At 40.7% G+C, this 17,943-nt stretch overlaps 1 protein-coding gene across 1 annotated transcript; it reads left to right on the forward strand.

The window, feature by feature from the left end:
• The first annotated feature begins 4,818 nt into the window (after nt 1–4,818).
• On the forward strand, nt 4,819–16,391 carry LOC118787180 (keratin, type I cytoskeletal 13-like). Its single transcript, XM_036542687.1, has 9 exons — nt 4,819–5,226; nt 6,905–6,987; nt 7,393–7,549; nt 7,791–7,955; nt 12,768–12,893; nt 13,056–13,276; nt 14,377–14,387; nt 14,923–14,967; nt 16,264–16,391. Exons 1-9 carry the CDS (start codon nt 4,819–4,821, stop codon nt 16,389–16,391), a joined length of 1,344 nt encoding a protein of 447 aa, XP_036398580.1.
• The last annotated feature ends 1,552 nt before the right edge of the window (nt 16,392–17,943 follow it).

Here is a 17,943-nt window from a genome sequence, read left to right on the forward strand (position 1 = left end):
CCTTGACTAATACTTAGTGAACAGTCATTTATTATGGCACTGTCTGCAAAATATCCTCCAAATATTTATTAATGCATGGGACCTTCTTGTCTAATGTCAGATGATCACCTACAGTATTTTGAAATTTCTCTCATGGAGAAACTTTACATTGTGTAGCAAAATGTATCCTCTGTCCTCTTGTATAAGTTTTTCTTCTGTGCTGTAAAGATGGACTTCAAAGATATAATTTGTAATTTCACACATGCATTAGCTACACTGACCAGTCTAAACATAAATATGTTTCTTACTGTACATACCTCTGTTCACATAACATATGAACACGCTGTAGCACTGAATTAGTGGTCTTCTAATAACAATTGAACCCCAACTGCACCAGTCCATGTATGCCAGAAACTGCCTCAAGGGGAAAAGAATATTCATTATCATTCCTTATACACCCACTGTAATGTCACTGCAAAATCTGCGTTCATCACCTGCCTGCCCTTACTGATGTCATGCAAATTTAAGAATTTGATGTACTCATGTTACATTATGATTAATGTCAGACAAGAAAAGTGAACAATTTGTTATGACAATGTTAACTAAAGCTTCTGAAGGCTAATTGTGTGATGTATGCAGAAACAGTGTAAATTGGCATGTCATGGCCCGGAATACTGTGCACAGACCTGTGCATTTGACTCCAGTAAAGGAGTTCCAGGACCATATGGAAGAGACTGACCATTCACATCGGAGGGTGTCAGCACTTCTGTGCCGTGGGAAACACAGGTGCTTTCCTGGCCACACCCTCTTGCACATCCTGTCTGTGAGCCTCCCAGAATTGGGTGTTCCTGATACAACTCGTCTTGCAGGCAAATTGGCACCTCTGTGTACACAGGTGAGTGAGCAAGAGACACAGAGAGAGAAAGACAGAGAGAATAAAGGAATAATGAGAGGATTAATGGATTTGTTTAGCACCTGTCAAAATTCTGAAAATACTTTCCGGTGGGGGGGGGGGCTGTGGTGGCATTTCAGCCATCACCTAGCACCTACATGGGTGATACACAGCAGCCATTTAGTGCCAATTTTGTGCTCACCACTCATTAGCTAAAGTAGAGACGGGGAGAATTACTAAATTATTAAATTGGGGATTAATAGATGGCCAAATTGAAAAAGCCTGAATTTGGGAATTGTTGAGGGTGGCAGTGTAGCATAGTGGCTAGAAGCAGGGCTTGTGACCGAACGGTTGTTGGTTCAATTCCCCGCTGGGGCACTGCTGCAGTACCCTTGGGCAAGGTACTTAACCCACAATTGCCTCAGCAAATATCCAGCTGTATAGCATGTGAAAATTGTAAGTTGCTCCAGATAAGAGTGTCTGCTAAATGACAGTAATGTAAACGCTATGTAAATTTAGCCAGGACAGTGGGGAGCCCCATATTGAAAGTACCATAACATCTTCAATTACCACAGACAGTCAGAACCTTGGTTTAACATCTTATCTGAAAGATGATAACACTAACAAAACAGTGTCCCCGTATCTGCACTTCAGGATTGTTTTCTGAAGGGGAGACTACCCCTACTGACCCACCAAACGTCACTCCCTGCAGCAACCCGCTTTTTCCCAGAAGGTCTCAGATCCAAGTACTAACCAAGTCATTGCTGCTTAGCTTCAGCCATCAGGCAAGCGACAGCTGCAGGGTAACAACCACCCATTGCCATAATAAGTATCAATTAATAGAATCCATTAAGGGCTATTGCAAACCAGTAGTTTCCCAGAGAAAACTGTAGGTATTTTTTTGTTTGATTCTCTAGTGCTATTGTCCAAAAGACTAGCAGTATCACAATCTTTGTATGAAGCTCAACAGTTATCCCTCACCTACACTGTACAGAGGGAGTTGCTGATGTGCAATAAACTGATAAACAATTCATTGCTCCTATGTTTCTGTCCTCATTCATTGTTGCAGCTCTGCAAACTCAAATATACAATGTAGAATCCACAAAGGAATGCTACTGAACACTTTGAAAAGACCCAGTCTCCCTCTCTTTATTCAGATTTACACCTTGAATGTCATTTCATGTTTTTTACTGACAGGCTGATGCTTCAAAGTACAATTACCAACAAGTGAGGAAAGACAAATAATGATATGCATGCTGAGTGTGCAGTTCATGAGGGGTAACCTCATATTTGACTGTACTTTGAACTACAGTACAGCTGCATCATTCACTATGTTCTTCCTAACCTTTCCTGGGGATGTATCATTAACTCTACCTGTACAGCGTTTGACGTGATGATTGCAGAGATTCTATATGCCCTTGTTTATTTTACATGGGCTGTGTCCTCCCTATGACCTGACCAAAGATAATGGCATGCAAATATGAATGATCCCAGAGATTGAAGTGGGTGACATTACAGACAAATAGACAATGTAGATTGACTTTGACAATGTCAATTTACACTACACTATTCAACTATTCAAAGAAGAAGGGACTAATCATTGAATGTATGGATGAAAAGAACTATATGTTCTGGAAGTATTGTGCAGAGAAATTTATGGAAAGGAAAATCTGGAAGAAAAGAATGATACCTTTCATTTTAGGGGGTAGAAAAGAATTCAATTTTTAGGAGCTGGAATACTCTAACTGCAATTCACATTCATTTAGTGCTCATGGAACTGTAGTTGGGGTATTCCAAGACAAATATTGCTCAACAACTTGACATGTTTTCTCTTGCCCTCTCATCAGTGCCAGTGTGATTACTGTTAAGGGTATATGAGTCTGAATGCCAGTTGTCTCTTCTAGCCTTCAGTAAGGTAATTATTAAGAGAGTCTGAACAGCTGAATTATAAAGGGAAAGCAATGTAATTTGTCTGCTAAATAAAGTAATGTGAGATGTTAGTCTTAATATACCCATAAAAGTCACTTTTCTATGCAAAATCCTTTCTATTTACAGTTGTTTAGCACACAACTACACAATGTTAATTGGAGTTAACATAAAGTCTTCTGTTGAAATTGACTTACAGCTGGTGAATGAAAACTCCATGTGTCTCATCCACGGATGCCACTCCTACAGTTTACGTCGAAGTTCCACAATAGTGTAAATTACTCACAAGTAAATTAATCAACAGATTAATTGTAGTAATCCCTCATCCTAGAGTGCCGGACATATTTCTGGCTTTCATTCTGTGCTCTTGATCACATAATTACATCAGTGATTCTTCTAAATGAATGCAGGTGTCAGTGCACAAACTAGAGTCTATATATTGTATGGACATAGATCAAGGAACCTATAGAAATACATGGTTCAAAGTTTCCTAGACCCACGGGGAGAGAGAACCAGAGAGAAGGACAGGTGTGAATTTCAGGGCTGATTTATGCTTCAAATTTGCGTGCAGACGTGAATGTTTATGCAAACATGGTACCGCTCTCTGTGAGCTGAAGACCCTCCATGCTTGCTACCTTTTCAAAGGACAGTAGGTGTGTATGTTTGTAAGACAGTAGGTATGTACCAACCGCCAAAATGGTTAGTTCTGACCAACTGTTACTATGTGTAAATTTGCATACCAGCCATGACAATATCCAGCATCAAATAATCATCAAACACAGCAACCTTGTGGTCAACTGCATAGCCCTAAGCATTGTTTCAAAATCTGAGAGGTGGAAAACAGGCAGTGTGACCCTCCAGCCATTATGGTGTCAATTATGGCATTTTGTTTGTGCAACAGATGTGGCTGCATTGACCATACAGAGTATAAATCAGCCCTCACTGTGACAGACATCACACAGTGTTGTTGTACACCAGCTGCGACAGAGCTATAGGAGTCAGCCTTGACCTATAAGGACACATGTAATTTAAGGCAACAGGTCAAGGCATAAGAATATTGGCTGGTGCACTCTCAGCTGCTGGTTTCACCTGTGACAGCACATCAGGATGTATTCCATGCTGATCAAACCTGGCAGTCTGAGCCATTCCTCACACAGTGCAGGTATTTTGCAACACAAATTTAGCAACTTGCTTGTACTTTACAATTCTTTTGACTTTTTACAGTAGTGTAATGAATTGGCACTTTTATTTACTATGCAATAAAAATAGACAATAGTCAAATGGGCTTCTTTTTAATGATGCCTACCTTGAATGGACTGATTTTGCATTAGTAGGTTACTGTTATAATTTAACATACTGTATATTAAATTGACTTTTTTTTTAAAGAAAGTCAAGCAAATGCATGGAAGTGTTTGCTCTATTTCTGTTTTCTCATACAAGTACCATAATATTACCTTTAAAAGAAAGATTCAAGAATTCAAAAGTAAAAGTCACATCACTGACATGCCAGCAACTTAAATTGCCTGCCCATAGCTATGCCTATAATTAAAGTGACATAAAAAACAATTAGGCTGTCTACAAAGCAGAAAGTTTGATCTGACACTAAGGTATTCAGGACACTAAAGCCCTCAGAAGAAGCGTTTATGAATTTTTGTAGAATATGATTTAACCTGTCAGGCAGCACCTTGCCGGTGGTCATTTAAGTCTGATTCCAATATTAGATGAAAAAAGAGAACAGCTTGGTACATTTAGATACCACACACCTCAGCCTGCGGGATGTTAATACCAGTGAAGCACATTAGGTAAACAGAACTTGTTGAGCAATCATTGGGGCAGGGCCTAATTTGGATCTTATGGGAGCTGTGACAGGGCTGGTTGGAGAATGGGTCCATCATGCTCATGGTGATGTATATATAGAATGGCCTCTCTGTCTCTCTGCACCAGTGCTCCTACATCCTGTCAGCCTGTCAGAGTGCTACTTTGTTCCCTCAACCTTCGATACTTCCTGAGATCCAGAGACCATGTCCCTCTCAGTCCGCTCCTCACGCCTGTCTGTGGGACGAGGATCAGGCAGTGTGTATGGGGGTGCAGGGGGTTCTGGCATCCGCATCTCTAGTGTGACCAGCCGAAGCAGCAGCCTCAGCCTGGGGAGTGGAGTTGGGGGGTACAGCATGATGGCAGTGGGTGGGGGCTTTGGTGCAGGCGGAGGAGGTGGGGGTCTGGAAGAGGCCTTGGTCATGGTCAATGACAAGCAGACCATGCAGAATCTCAATGATCGCTTGGCATCCTACCTGGCGAAGGTACGCTCCCTGGAGTCAGCTAACGCAGAGCTAGAGCTGAAGATCCGGGAATTCCTGGCCACAAAGGTGTCTGGGGGTGCCCGGGACTTCACAGTGTTCTTGAAGACTATCGCGGATCTGCAAGCACAGGTGAGGGGGGGAAGAGAGGTGGGGCCGATACCTTTTAGGACACCTCCACTTCTATAAGCACGCTTAAAAATTCTCTGTACTGTAAGAGAAATTGACACGTTGACCAAGAAGTATCCAAAGTGTCATTGCATATTCTCATGTAATCAAAGCTTTGGTTCACCATATAGTTCATGTTTCAGTAATTACGTTTTGCCACCAAGTGACCAACCAGAGGCTACTCCTTTGAGTTTCAGTGCTTGAATACAATGGTTTCACAGATTCAACAATCACTGATATTGAAAAACTTACTGTTGATTTAGGTGTTTAAGTGAACTTCAGAATGAGGACATGCTATGATATGCTTTTTTATTGCCACTGGCCTTTCCATCTTGTAAATCACCATTTGGATTTATTTTTTGCAGTTCTGAATGAAATCAGTACATAGCTTTAACTTTCATGGTACCATCTTTATATATTATACCATCTTCTATAGATGCAAAGCATCCATAATTGCAACTAACTTACCTTAGTGCATATTACTATTGCAGCTTTGCTATGATAATGATACTGCTTTCTGCTTCAATCAATGAATATGTTTGCATTTCTGATACAATTAAGTTCCTTTTAAACCAACACAGTAAAGCACAGCAGAAATGATCCATAGTGCCCATCTCATTATCAGCATACCAGTAATACAAAGAGTATTCTTGAATTTAAAGAAATCCCAAAACTTACATTTATTGGTAAATAATAAGTCTAATTTATTCTATTTTTAACTAAGTCTAACAATAAGTCTTATTTCCGCTGGTCCAATTCAGCTTCCCTGGAGATGGCAAATATAAGACTTTGGTCAGTCAGGGTGCATATGTCTTCTGTCCTCTTCTGCATGATGAATGGTCAAAAACAATACATGTACTGGTAGCCTACTTTAAATATTCCATAAGTGTGTACAAAGCTTTGCGCATTGACTTCTGGGTTTATTCTAGCTTTGTGTGTCTTTGAAATGTACTGATAATCAACCAGGCATTATTATGGGGGGTATTGGACAGCAGTCAAGGGATATGCCAAGAATGTAAGAACATAGCATACAAACCTTAAAACAAGTTGCGACGATTTTTTTCTTCCCCAATACCTCTAGACGTACTGTAGCATTTAATGTGAGAAGTGCCATTTGTTTTATATTCTTGTCATTGTGTGTAACTGTATATGCCGTAAAGAAAATTTCCACAAATCTTGTCATGAAACCAAATACCTCTGGTCTCTTGGAATTGGAATAGAAGAACAATCAGCTCTTAACTGACAGTTCACATCTAAAGGCTTAACCCTATGTGAAGACCCCAGGATGAGTATATTTTAGAAAATAAATAGCTGTTAGAGCATAAGTAAACACACTGATATTATATTTTGTGTTTGTTTAGTGCATGTACTGTACATGTACAATTTTGTGTTTGTTTAGTGCATGTACATGTACAATCTCTGGACTTCTGTGTGGCTTCTCTTTATGCCTGTCAGGCTGGGTTAAAGTTACTTTGCATCTTGACCACTTCATACATGACAGCCACAGCCAACCATAGTTATAACTACAGAAATTGCTGAGCTAAGACATGTTTTTTTTTGTTTATGTGCATCATGCAGCAGTGTGTATATGCATACTGGCCAATGTCCCCCCTTATAGCTATTCCCTTCTCTTTTGGCGCAGATTGGTGCTGCTGGGGCTAAAAATGCCATGATTGTTCTCCAGATAGACAATGCCAAGCTGGCTGGTGATGATTTCAGAGTCAAGTAAGTCTCTCCATCCTACTTCACATAACATAACATGATCACCTCATGATGTCTAGTGGTCATCGTTTTCTATAGTCCAGAAATTATATTAAATTGAAACATACATTTCTTTATTCATTAAGGGTAAGGCGTATAGTAAATATTCATTGCAGATGAATCACAATTCGGAATTTGTAGTGCGATAAATACATGTATGTTATATTGTCTTAGAAATAAGAGCAGACTATAGTGATTCTTTTCCACCATGGGTGAAAAAGACCATCGGCCTCATCGGAACGTCGGAACCCCATCAGAACATTAACAATCATTTTAAGGAAAACCTCTGTTTATGCAAGACTTGGTTGGTGCTAGCCATGTACAAATATAGCAAAATATTCCTATTAATGCTCTGGTCATGGGATCCAGGTATGAGAGTGAGTTGGCCATGAGACAGTCAGTGGAGGCTGATATCAACGGATTAAGGAAGGTGTTGGATGAGTTGACTCTGGCCAGATCTGACCTGGAGATGCAGATTGAAGGGTTGAAGGAGGAACTGGTCTTCCTAAAGAAGAACCATGACGAGGTGGGTATTGGGTGATGAGGTTGATCTGCAACTTTGCTGTTGGTACAGGATCTGCAATTCATTCACACATATATTGATCATTTCACTGCAAGTGGCAAGGGAGTAAGTACACTCTGTAATCCAATTAGCGAAGGTCCTTCAGCTTCCACCAGCCTAACTCTGAAAAATGTCCCCATCAACCCTCCATCCTCCCTGATGCATTGATAACCCCTTACCCTGACTCCTCTTCCCCTATCTTCAGGAGTTGGCTGCCCTGCGGGCCCATATAAGTGGAAGTTCTGTGAATGTTGAGGTCAATGCTGCACCTCAGCAAGACCTGGCACGGGTCATGGAGGAGATTCGGGCCCAGTATGAGGGCATCGTCGACAAGAACCGCCGGGAGATGGAGAGCTGGTACAAGGGCAAGGTGAGTGGTTTGCTGGGTCTATCAAGAAGGTGATGAGCAGAAATGAGCAAAGTGCAGACTTTGTGGTTTTGTTGTCTATATTGAATTGTCATGTCCATCACCGCGGCATGGGGGCACTACATAAAATGAAGGCACTGCTGGGATTCTTTTGAAGTTTAGAGCATTCATTGCTTTGATATAACATTATTAGGAGAAGATCTTTTTGTAGGGACATAGCCGGTCAGCGAGAAAAATTGTGATTTATGTCATGGAGCCTCAGTTATACCTTAAGTTCCAGTCAGAGCTGCTTAGATGGTGCAGAGGAGAGCTAACCATGCCATATTAGTGGTTGGTGTTGGTGAAGATGCTGAAGTGGGCCAAATTGAAGATGCCCTACAAACTGTCCGTTGTTGGGGACGCGTGAGAGTAAGGGGTAGGATTTTCAGCAGTGAGGCCGATGGTCTGTCGATTCTCTGTGAGGGCAGGGAGGAGATAAATCCTCAGTCAGTCCCTCCTGAAGTAAGGCATACAGATAGTGATGTAGTGTGGAGGATTGTGGTGGCCAACCAAATTATTTCTCTTTCCATCTCATACAGCAGAAGGCTGATGAAGGCAGCGGAAGGCAGGCTTGAACCTATTCTGGCCAAAGTGGTTAAGAAAGGTGGAGTTCCTGTCCAGGATAAGGATAGGGTGAGAGTGGAACAGCTGCTTCGGGGAGCAGTTGGGGCAGATCTTATGTTGTTGCCGCTACGGCTGAAAGAGAAAAGGAGCAATCCTCCAAACTTTCTTGAGTTACTTTCTGAGATTAGAGCCGAAGAACAATATGAGAGAACACGGCATAAGGTTCTGTTAGAGAAGAAGCTGACATTCAAAAGCCAGCACCACAGTTGTCCCACCCAGGCAGTGACAGGTCTGAAGCTGTTGCTTTGCGGAAAAAAGTGGACAGGTTAAAGCAGAGAACAAAGACATTGGAAGGTAAAGAGGTGGAGCAGCCAGTTACAGCTGCTGCCGTGAAGGGAGAGACTGCTGAGCGTAACCCTTCATCTAGACAGAAGCAGAACTATAAGAGGGATGATGACCACTACTGTTACAGATGTGGGGAAGATGTGGCCATGTTGCCTCCAAGTTATCATCCCCTGAAAATGAGACAAAGGTGATTAGGAGGCTCATATCTTCACTCCACAAAGCTAAAGACAAACATGTTTCTGACAATGACTCTAAAAGTGAAACCACTCCTTGCTCAGTCAGAAATCAGGCAGTGCATGCCATGACAACTGCCTCTTTCCCTGATTGTCTAATTGGTCCAGCGACTACCGTGCAGATTAAAGTAAACGGTCACCCCTGTACAGCAATTTTGGACAGCGTGACCATAATCTTTGAAAAATGGTATTAAAAACACTTGTCTCGTGTACCCATTCAGCCAGTGTCAGGCTTGGCTATTTGGGGTCTTAGTGATACTAGCTACCCTTACCAAGGATATGTTGTAATAGATATGCAGTTCCCCAAAGAACTCATGGGCAAACCGGAGACATTGTCAGTGTTGGCATTGATTTGCCCTGGTCCTAATACACTGACTCAGGTCCCAGGTCCCTAGGCACTAACCACTAGCTTGTTTCATAGGCTTGCTGCTCTGTGTGGAGATTCAAAGAGTGAAACTCTGGCTCATGCTATGAATGTTAGTGGCATTGGGTCTAAGAAAGAGTCTGTCTTGCCTAGCCCTAGTGAAGTGGACCCAGATGAAACTGTGGGTGTGGTGAAATGGATGGGCCTTAGTCAGTTGACCATCCCACCACAAGAAAGTCTTTGTGTACCGTGTCAGGTGGATTTTTGCCAGTCAGCACCTAAAAGTATAGTTGTAGTGGAAGCCAGTAACACCATGCCATTGCCTCAGGGTGTAATGCTTCAACCAGTCATAGCCCTGGCCGTTTCTATTGACACCAAATGTTTTTCACTCTTACTACAGAATGAAACAAAGAGAGAGGTTACCATATGTCAAGGCACTCTTTTAGGAAGAGTACAGGCAGCTGATTTGGCAAGTCCTCCAGTGGAGGGGGAGGCATCAGGGGAGATTGACCCAAGTTCAATTGATTTTGGTGATTCCCCCATTCCGACAGAATGGAAAGAGAGACTTAAGAGAAAACTGTGTAGCCGGCATAAGGTGTTCTCGCTCCATGCATGGGAGGTTGGTCTAGCCAAGGGGGTAGAATATCACATTCGTCTGTCTGACCCCCAACTGTTTTGGGAGAAGTCCAGACGTCTAGCGCCTGCTGATATAGAGGATATGCGTAAACATCTCCAAGAACCTGCTAGCAGCAGGAGTGATCAAAGGGTCCCGGAGTCTACCTATAGTGATTGCCAGAAAGAAGGATGGTAGCGTGCATATGTGCATTGACTACCGGACTCTAAATAGTAAGACTATTCCCGATCAGTTTACCACCCCTTGCATCGATGATGCGCTGTTATGTCTAGCTGGAAGCTGTTGGTTCTCCGTATTAGACTTCCATAGTGGCTACTACCAAATACTTGTAGCTATGGCAGAGGAGGACAAGTAGAAAACAGTGTTCATATGTCCTCTTGGCTTCTACCAGTTCGAATGGATGCCACAGGGAGTTATGGGGGCCCCTGTGACATTCCAATGCTTGATGGAGAAGGCTGTAGGGGACATGAATCTGCTGCAGGTCCTAGTCTATCTAAATGACTTGATTGTGTTTGGTGCAACTTTGGAGGAACATGAGGAGAGACTTCTAAAAGTGTTAGACTGCCTTGAAGAAGTAGGTCTTAAGGTTTCTGTGGACAAGTGCCAGTTCTGTCAGCCTAAGGTGAAATATGTGGGTCATGTTGTGTCGACTGATGGGATTGCCACAGACCCATCTAAGGTAGAGGCAGTCACCAAGTGGCTGCAGCCTGATTTGAAGGCATTGAGGTCGTTCCTTGGCCTCTGTGGTTATTATTGCAGATTCATTGCCAACTATTCCTCCATTGTAAAGCCATTGACTGACCTAACTAAGGGGTATCCACCAACTAGGAAAGGGAAAAAGCAGAGTGCACTAAAAGACCAGCACTACTTCAAAGAGTCTGAACCGTTTGGCTCGCGACGGACGGATGCCTGTACCTGTAAGGCTTTTTGTGAGATCATTAGGTGCCTTACCAATGTGCCTGTTAGCTTTTGTGGACCCGAGCAAGCCCTATGTGTTGCACATCGATGCCAGCCTTAAGGGGTTGGGGACTGTTTTAAACCAGATGCATCCGGAGAGTCTAAGGCCTGTCGCATTTGCCAGCAGAGATTTGAATGGTGCAGAGCAGAAGTACCATATCCACCAGCTTGAGTTTTTGGCACTCAAGTGGGCAGTGGTGGATACGTTCTATGACTATCTATACGGGGTGAAATGTATGGTATTCATGGACAACAATCCGCTCACCTACATGTTGACAACAGGGAAGCTCAATGCTCCGGGGCAAATATCACCCTGGAAAAGTCAATGTTGATGCTGATTTGCTTTCCCGAAACTGGATTGAACAGGACACTGAGCCATGGAGAAATCTTGCACAGGGTGATGTGAAGGCGATTTGTGACTGTCTGCATGTGCAGGAGCTGCGTGACAGTGATGTACGTTTGGCAGACAAACTAGGTGTTCCAGCAGAAGGTGTTCCTGAGCTATATGCTTTTGCAACTCATCTCAGTTTGGGCCAGCTAGAATTCAAGCGAGGGGATTTGCAAAAAGCGCATCTAGAGGACAGTGTGCTCAGAGTAGTTAGTTGTTTTAGGGTTTGAAGCATATATTTTATAATTGATTCAAAGAAGTATATGTAATTGAACATTTTGGTTGCAACAGTTTCAGACCAGTAACCATAATGCCATGACCAGTATCTCATTTCACAAAAGCAATCTGCAACCACATTTAAGTCTTTATTTGCGAGTTCTTGCCAAAAATATATTTCACATGCATGCTTACAGATGTGCAATAAATTTGTGAACAGTGTAGAAGTATCACAACTCTATAGCTCTCATGTCATGAGACATCAGATGGGAGCCAATGTTCTAGGACTGCATTAATACACTAGATGTAGTTATTGTCAGAGAGGGTAGTAATTACATTTGCAAATGTTATTTGTAAACTTATGATTCAGTGGTAAGTGGTAGGATTAATAACTAGTTTCATTTGGAACATCTTGATATGTACTGCATACTACTTAGGTAGATAGAAACTTAAGAAGTTATACATGAGTGGGAGCGTTCTCTGTAGACAGTGATATGTAGCTCATAGGTATTTCAGTCCTTTAGGCTATGTACCTACTTTATCTTTATTCTGGCAGGAGTAAAAAAAAGACTGCTTAAATTACATTTCAGCATTTATTGTTAACAGTTAGAGCTTACTCCAAGGTTTCTCCAGTTGGACTCTTGGGGTGTGACATGTGTGTTGGTTAATCTTTCTTTGGAAAAAAAAAACAAGGCACAAAGTTACTGCTGCCATTAGTTTTCAGACTTAATATAAATAACAGATCAAATATAATTGGGAATTGGCATCTCTTCATTAAGAACTGGTTCTACATATGTCTACAAATGTTTTTACATATTACATTTACATTACATTACATATTACATATACACATTTAGCATTTAGTACATTTAGTATTCAATTTTTTAAGATTTTTAAAAAATAATTATGTTCATTACTTTCTGATTTCACAATCAAATTTCACAATTGTCAAATTACTTAAATAAATAGCCTTTTTCCCTCAAAATTATCAAGGAACGACATCAGAATGAGAGTGAGTAGAGGATGCCCCACTTCTTTTTGTGTGACCCTATGTATATTCCCTTTGATTTTACAGTTTGATGCACTGAACCAGCAAGTGGTAAGCAGCACTACAGAGATCCAGACCTCCAGAAGTGAGATCAGTGAGCTGAAGAGGACTGTGCAGGGGCTGGAGATTGAGCTGCAGTCCCAGCTCAGCCTGGTAAGACATGGGAGAAGGAGCTTCTGCTGTACACATAAGGAAGAAGCACACTGACTAAAGAACAAAAAAGTGACTACATAGATGGCACACACAACACACACAAACTCACAGAGACACATGGAAGAGTCATGTTTATAATGGCATTGTCTTGGCATTGTGCAGAAATTGTCTCTGGAGGGTACACTGGCAGACACAGAGGCCACCTTTTCAGCCCAGCTGGTGAAGCTACAGGCACAGGTCACAATGCTGGAGCAGGAGCTGATGCAGCTGCGATCTGAGACTGAGAGGCAAAGCCATGAGTACAAGTTGTTGTTGGATGTTAAAACACGCCTAGAGCTAGAGATTGCAGAGTACAGGAGGCTGCTAGATGGAGAGGCCTGGGGGTGAGTACAGTAGCCTATATTTGTGTGTGTGTGTGTGTGTGTATGTGTGGACGCATGTGGATCTGTGTCTGTGCATGTGCCTAGAAATACTTTCCCCCTGTTTCTGCATAACAGTATGGTGGTGAGAATTTAATTCTTATGATGTTTGCCTCAAACACTGGGTCTCAAAACTGTGTCCTGTAACTCAGATCTCAAGAGGTGGTCAAGACAAAAATTACCACATCAGCTGTGATAGTGGAGCCTCCAGTCGAAATCTGTGGTGAGTCATTTTAACAGCTGTCCATTAAACATGAGATGATTGATACATACATCACACATACATCTGCCAGCATTCACAATGAGCAGCATAAATAAACACTGGCTTCAGTGGGATGGCATGAGACAATCTGTCAATGTAGCCATTCACCTACCTGTATCATCAATACTTCTGGCATTGATTATATACTATATTGAAACAATCTGTCATTTACAGTCTAGAGGTTTTGTTTCTACAACCCTTTGTTATATTTTTATAAGCTATCTGTGAAAAACTAGTCTAAAGCCTGAGAGCTCATGCTGAAGCCAGCTGGACTTTTTCTGTATTTTTTTCACTGACGCATGAAAAGGGGAAGCATTAGGAACATTTTTTTTTAAATAATATGTTTAGATCCTGTAATGTCAATTATTTTTAGTTCTTGCATGTTAAGTAGTATAATCAGCGATGGCCAAAGAATCCCCCTATGCTTTTTAGTTAGTTTCAAAACCAAGCAAAAACAAAATGTCTTCAACAAGTGTAAGAAATGCTCTATTAACTTCAGTTTCAAAGTATGGAAGTAATTTGTATTCTGAATTCTTTTCATGAAGTAGTAGTGGGAAGATGCAAATTTAGTAGTCAATATGTAATTGTTTCAACAAAATTTATAATTGAAGAGATATTGGTAAGTAGGCTGAAATGATACTTTACCATTTTTATTTAATGAAGAAGATTACATAAAAAAGAACAAGACCACTATAAACAAAACCATTATAAACACGAAGAAGGTTGATTTTAATCAATCAGTTTAACTCAGAAGTTAAAATAATTCCTATAATCAATCAATTAACTTTTATTTGCCTATCAGGGTTGGGCTGGGTTGGTACATGGATCAAAGATATCCTGGTCAACCACGTTGCTGCTAGAAGTGGTGTTGATGAACCAATAGGGGGCAGTCTTCCTCCTGGACCTTACTGGAAAGTAATGCCCCAGCAAAACAATGGGGACACTGTGCTATGGAAAATGCTGTCTTTGCAATGACACTTTAAAATGCAGTCCTGACTCTCTGTGGTCATTTAAGATCCCTCAGTACTTATTGGAAAGAACAGGGAGCTACCAAGTGTCCAGACTAAATTCCCAGTCAGGCTCTTACAGTTTAGCCATCTGGTAACCCCCCAGGTTTTTTGACTAAACACTTCCCTCCCCAAAAAATTTCCTCAGGTTGTCATAGTAAAAGAGAAGTTGTTTGCAATCGACCGTAAAAGGGGTAAAATAAATTAAAAAACTAAACCAAATAAAAAATATGAATAAAACATAAACAAATTAACAAAATAGAGGAAAAGTGAGAACAGAAGTCAAAAATTATTCCCTAATGCCTGACACAAAATGCAATCGAGACAAACTTGTTGCCTAGATGAAAAATTTGTACTAGCTGCACTTTCTCAGTTGCAGAGCCTTGGTGTTCTTCTTTGTACTATTTAGATGCCTGCACTGTGAAACTGCAAATATAGTACTATTAATATTGTTGAGAATTCAGTGTTGTACCAGCCATATTACCATGCACTGAACCGAAAACTAACATTTGAATTACTTCACACTTTGATATTATCCAATTCCAGCAGTACTTGCTAAACAGTAAAAATGACCCAAAAACACCCTAGAAGAGAGGCCCAAAAAACAATACCAGCCCTATTCATTTATTTTCTTTGCAGTTTTTCAATCACCATTTGCCTATAGACGTTAATATAGGTCCAGAACGTGAAAATTGACTATCAAGTGCAGCATAAGCAGGACTTGGATTGGTACAATTGGTTAGTTAAGAGACAAAGCAGAATCTAATTCTTTCCCAAACCACATATATGAACATAATTTGGTGATCACTACTGATGTTTGCAAAGTAATCCCTGTAAAGCACACATAAATAGTGACTTAGGTAGTTATTTCATCAAATAATTTACAAACAACTGTCCAAGTAAAATGAGATACTTTATCAGGATAATAATTTAGAAGGTATTACTGTAAAAATACATCCAGGCACTACCACTAACAGATTGTCTGTAATAAAAACTACTATACAAACCTGACCTGTACGTTAACAATCATTATGAGTGGGTGTGACAACTATGTAGATCACTATTGAGTTCTGTGTGAGGCAGTTTGCAACATTATTGCCAGGCACCTTTCTAGTGTAAATTGCATATGACTGATGTTACCTGCTGGATGGTTTGAGAAGTTCATGAGGTTTGGCTCTTAAAACTATGACTAAATACCCTGGGCTATAAAGACTACTAAATATTTTTGTAGAACATGAGGCCCACTGGTTGGGCCCTTTGTATGTATTTTCTGAAGAGACACATACTTTACTTTTCCCTGTGTTGACAGTAGGGGTATGTGTATCAGCTTGGTTGTACAGGATTATGATAGTCAAGAATTTCAGCATGTTTGGACTGGTAAGTATGAAAGTACTTAGTGATAAGTAAAACCTGCCATTTGAACAGAAGGTTATTATTTGGAAAATTCTGTTTTTTGTGTTCAGGAGGTTTTAACTTTAAGCTAGGAAACCGAAACAAAAGAATTAACAGGAAGTTGCTGAGCAACCGAAACTTAAACAGAAAGGCAATGTGCAGATACTGCTGCTTTCAAGGGTTTGCATTCTCCATAACTAATCCCGACATTTACTTCTATAACTACATTTGGGAAAAGGTTGTCTCTTTGTCTGAGGACAAACTTATCTGTGTTCCAGAGCCAGAACCAGACCCTGAACCTGAGATCACACGTTCTCGCATTGTGAAGACCATTGTGGAGGAGCTTGTGGATGGAAAAGTGGTCTCTTCTGAAGTACAGGAGATCCATGAGAGTATCTCAGACACTGTTGTATCTTAGATCACCTAGCTAACAATGACAATATCACAAAGTTGCAGTCACACTTGGCAACACAATGACACTGTGAGAGCATCACATACTATCTTAGTGAAAGGGGGTAACACATCCAAAGTGCTGGTAGAAGGATAACACATGTGCAACCAGGCTCTTAGAACCTGCATTTGGGTATTTTTTTAATATAGTATTTTAAACACTGAGCTTCTCCTTGGTGTTTAGCTACTATTTGCTTTTACTTAAAAATGTATACAGAAAAGATTTAGGCTGATATGTCTTTGCTTTGCCTTTGACTAACTAAAATGGTGAAAAGTACATAAGATGGAACATGGAACACAGCTGTTTGGCAACACCAGATGTGTCCTCATGCATGTATTCCCCAGTTTTTATGTGATTATTATCAGCAACCGCCCATGTCATCACAGGCTAGGTGTGTTCTTTTGAGTCTGGCATTGCTTTCCCTGTGGTCAACAATTAGGTCTCATCATCACACAGTTTAACACCTTAAAATGCCATAATAAGATTAAAAGTCACTATGCATGCATTTGAAACAAATCTGGTGGAGTAGTACCAGTGGTAGTAATCGGCTTTGCATTTGGTAAAGGGTTTTATTTGACAATATTTGGTAAATGGGCACAAAGCTGTAGAAAACTGTTCACTGAGTTTATGTAGAAAGAGCTCTAAACAATAAAAATAAAACTACACTTTACACCTGATTCCTATGTGTTTATTCTGTTCAGTTGCTGGTTTCAATAGATTTCCTTTATCAATGGAACAAATAACGACGGTATATCTAATATGAAACTGTTGGGGTTGAATGTATACACACTTATGTATATTGCAATCTTATGAATATACAAATATGTAAACCCCAAATCTCAAAATACATATATGGCAAGTCACACAAATCATGTATACTCTCCAAGTCAGTAGATAAACACTTGCAAAAATAGATCTATTTAAACGGATTAAAACATTACAGGTTACATAAAAGAACTTCAACAATGGGTAGGATTACTTGTGCTTGTTATTACATAACAAATTGCTTGTTAAGATATAATTTCATGGTTTATAGTAACTTGGCCTCACTTTGATTTCAGTAATTTTAATGAGATACTTATATTTATACAGATATATACCAAACATTTTACATGACATGTTGTGAGGCAGAGGATGTCAGCACATGCTTCACCAACCAATATCAAATCAGTAGGGAAGGGGGTTGGAACACATGAACTCATGTTCTCAGGAAGTGAATGTGGGACCACAGCCACACAACCATCAGCCAGCCAGACACTGCAGTTAGTGCAATTAGGCTCCAATTAGGCTCCTTCTTATGGGATGGATGGATTGCTTTTTAAATAGTGTCATTCACATCCATGTCATTAGAGTGAAGGGGGAGTGACTCATCACAACTAATTTACCAGTGATGTGCAGAGCCAAAATGCTCACCACATTGCAGCCTAGGTGGACAGCCTAGAGGGTTAGCCAATTAAACTAAAACATTGCAACATGCCCAGATTGAGTCTGGTTGGGTATTGCCCAGGACACCAGGGAA

The sequence above is a fragment of the Megalops cyprinoides genome, chromosome 1, assembly GCF_013368585.1.
Source record: "Megalops cyprinoides isolate fMegCyp1 chromosome 1, fMegCyp1.pri, whole genome shotgun sequence".
Classification (NCBI taxonomy): domain Eukaryota; kingdom Metazoa; phylum Chordata; class Actinopteri; order Elopiformes; family Megalopidae; genus Megalops; species Megalops cyprinoides.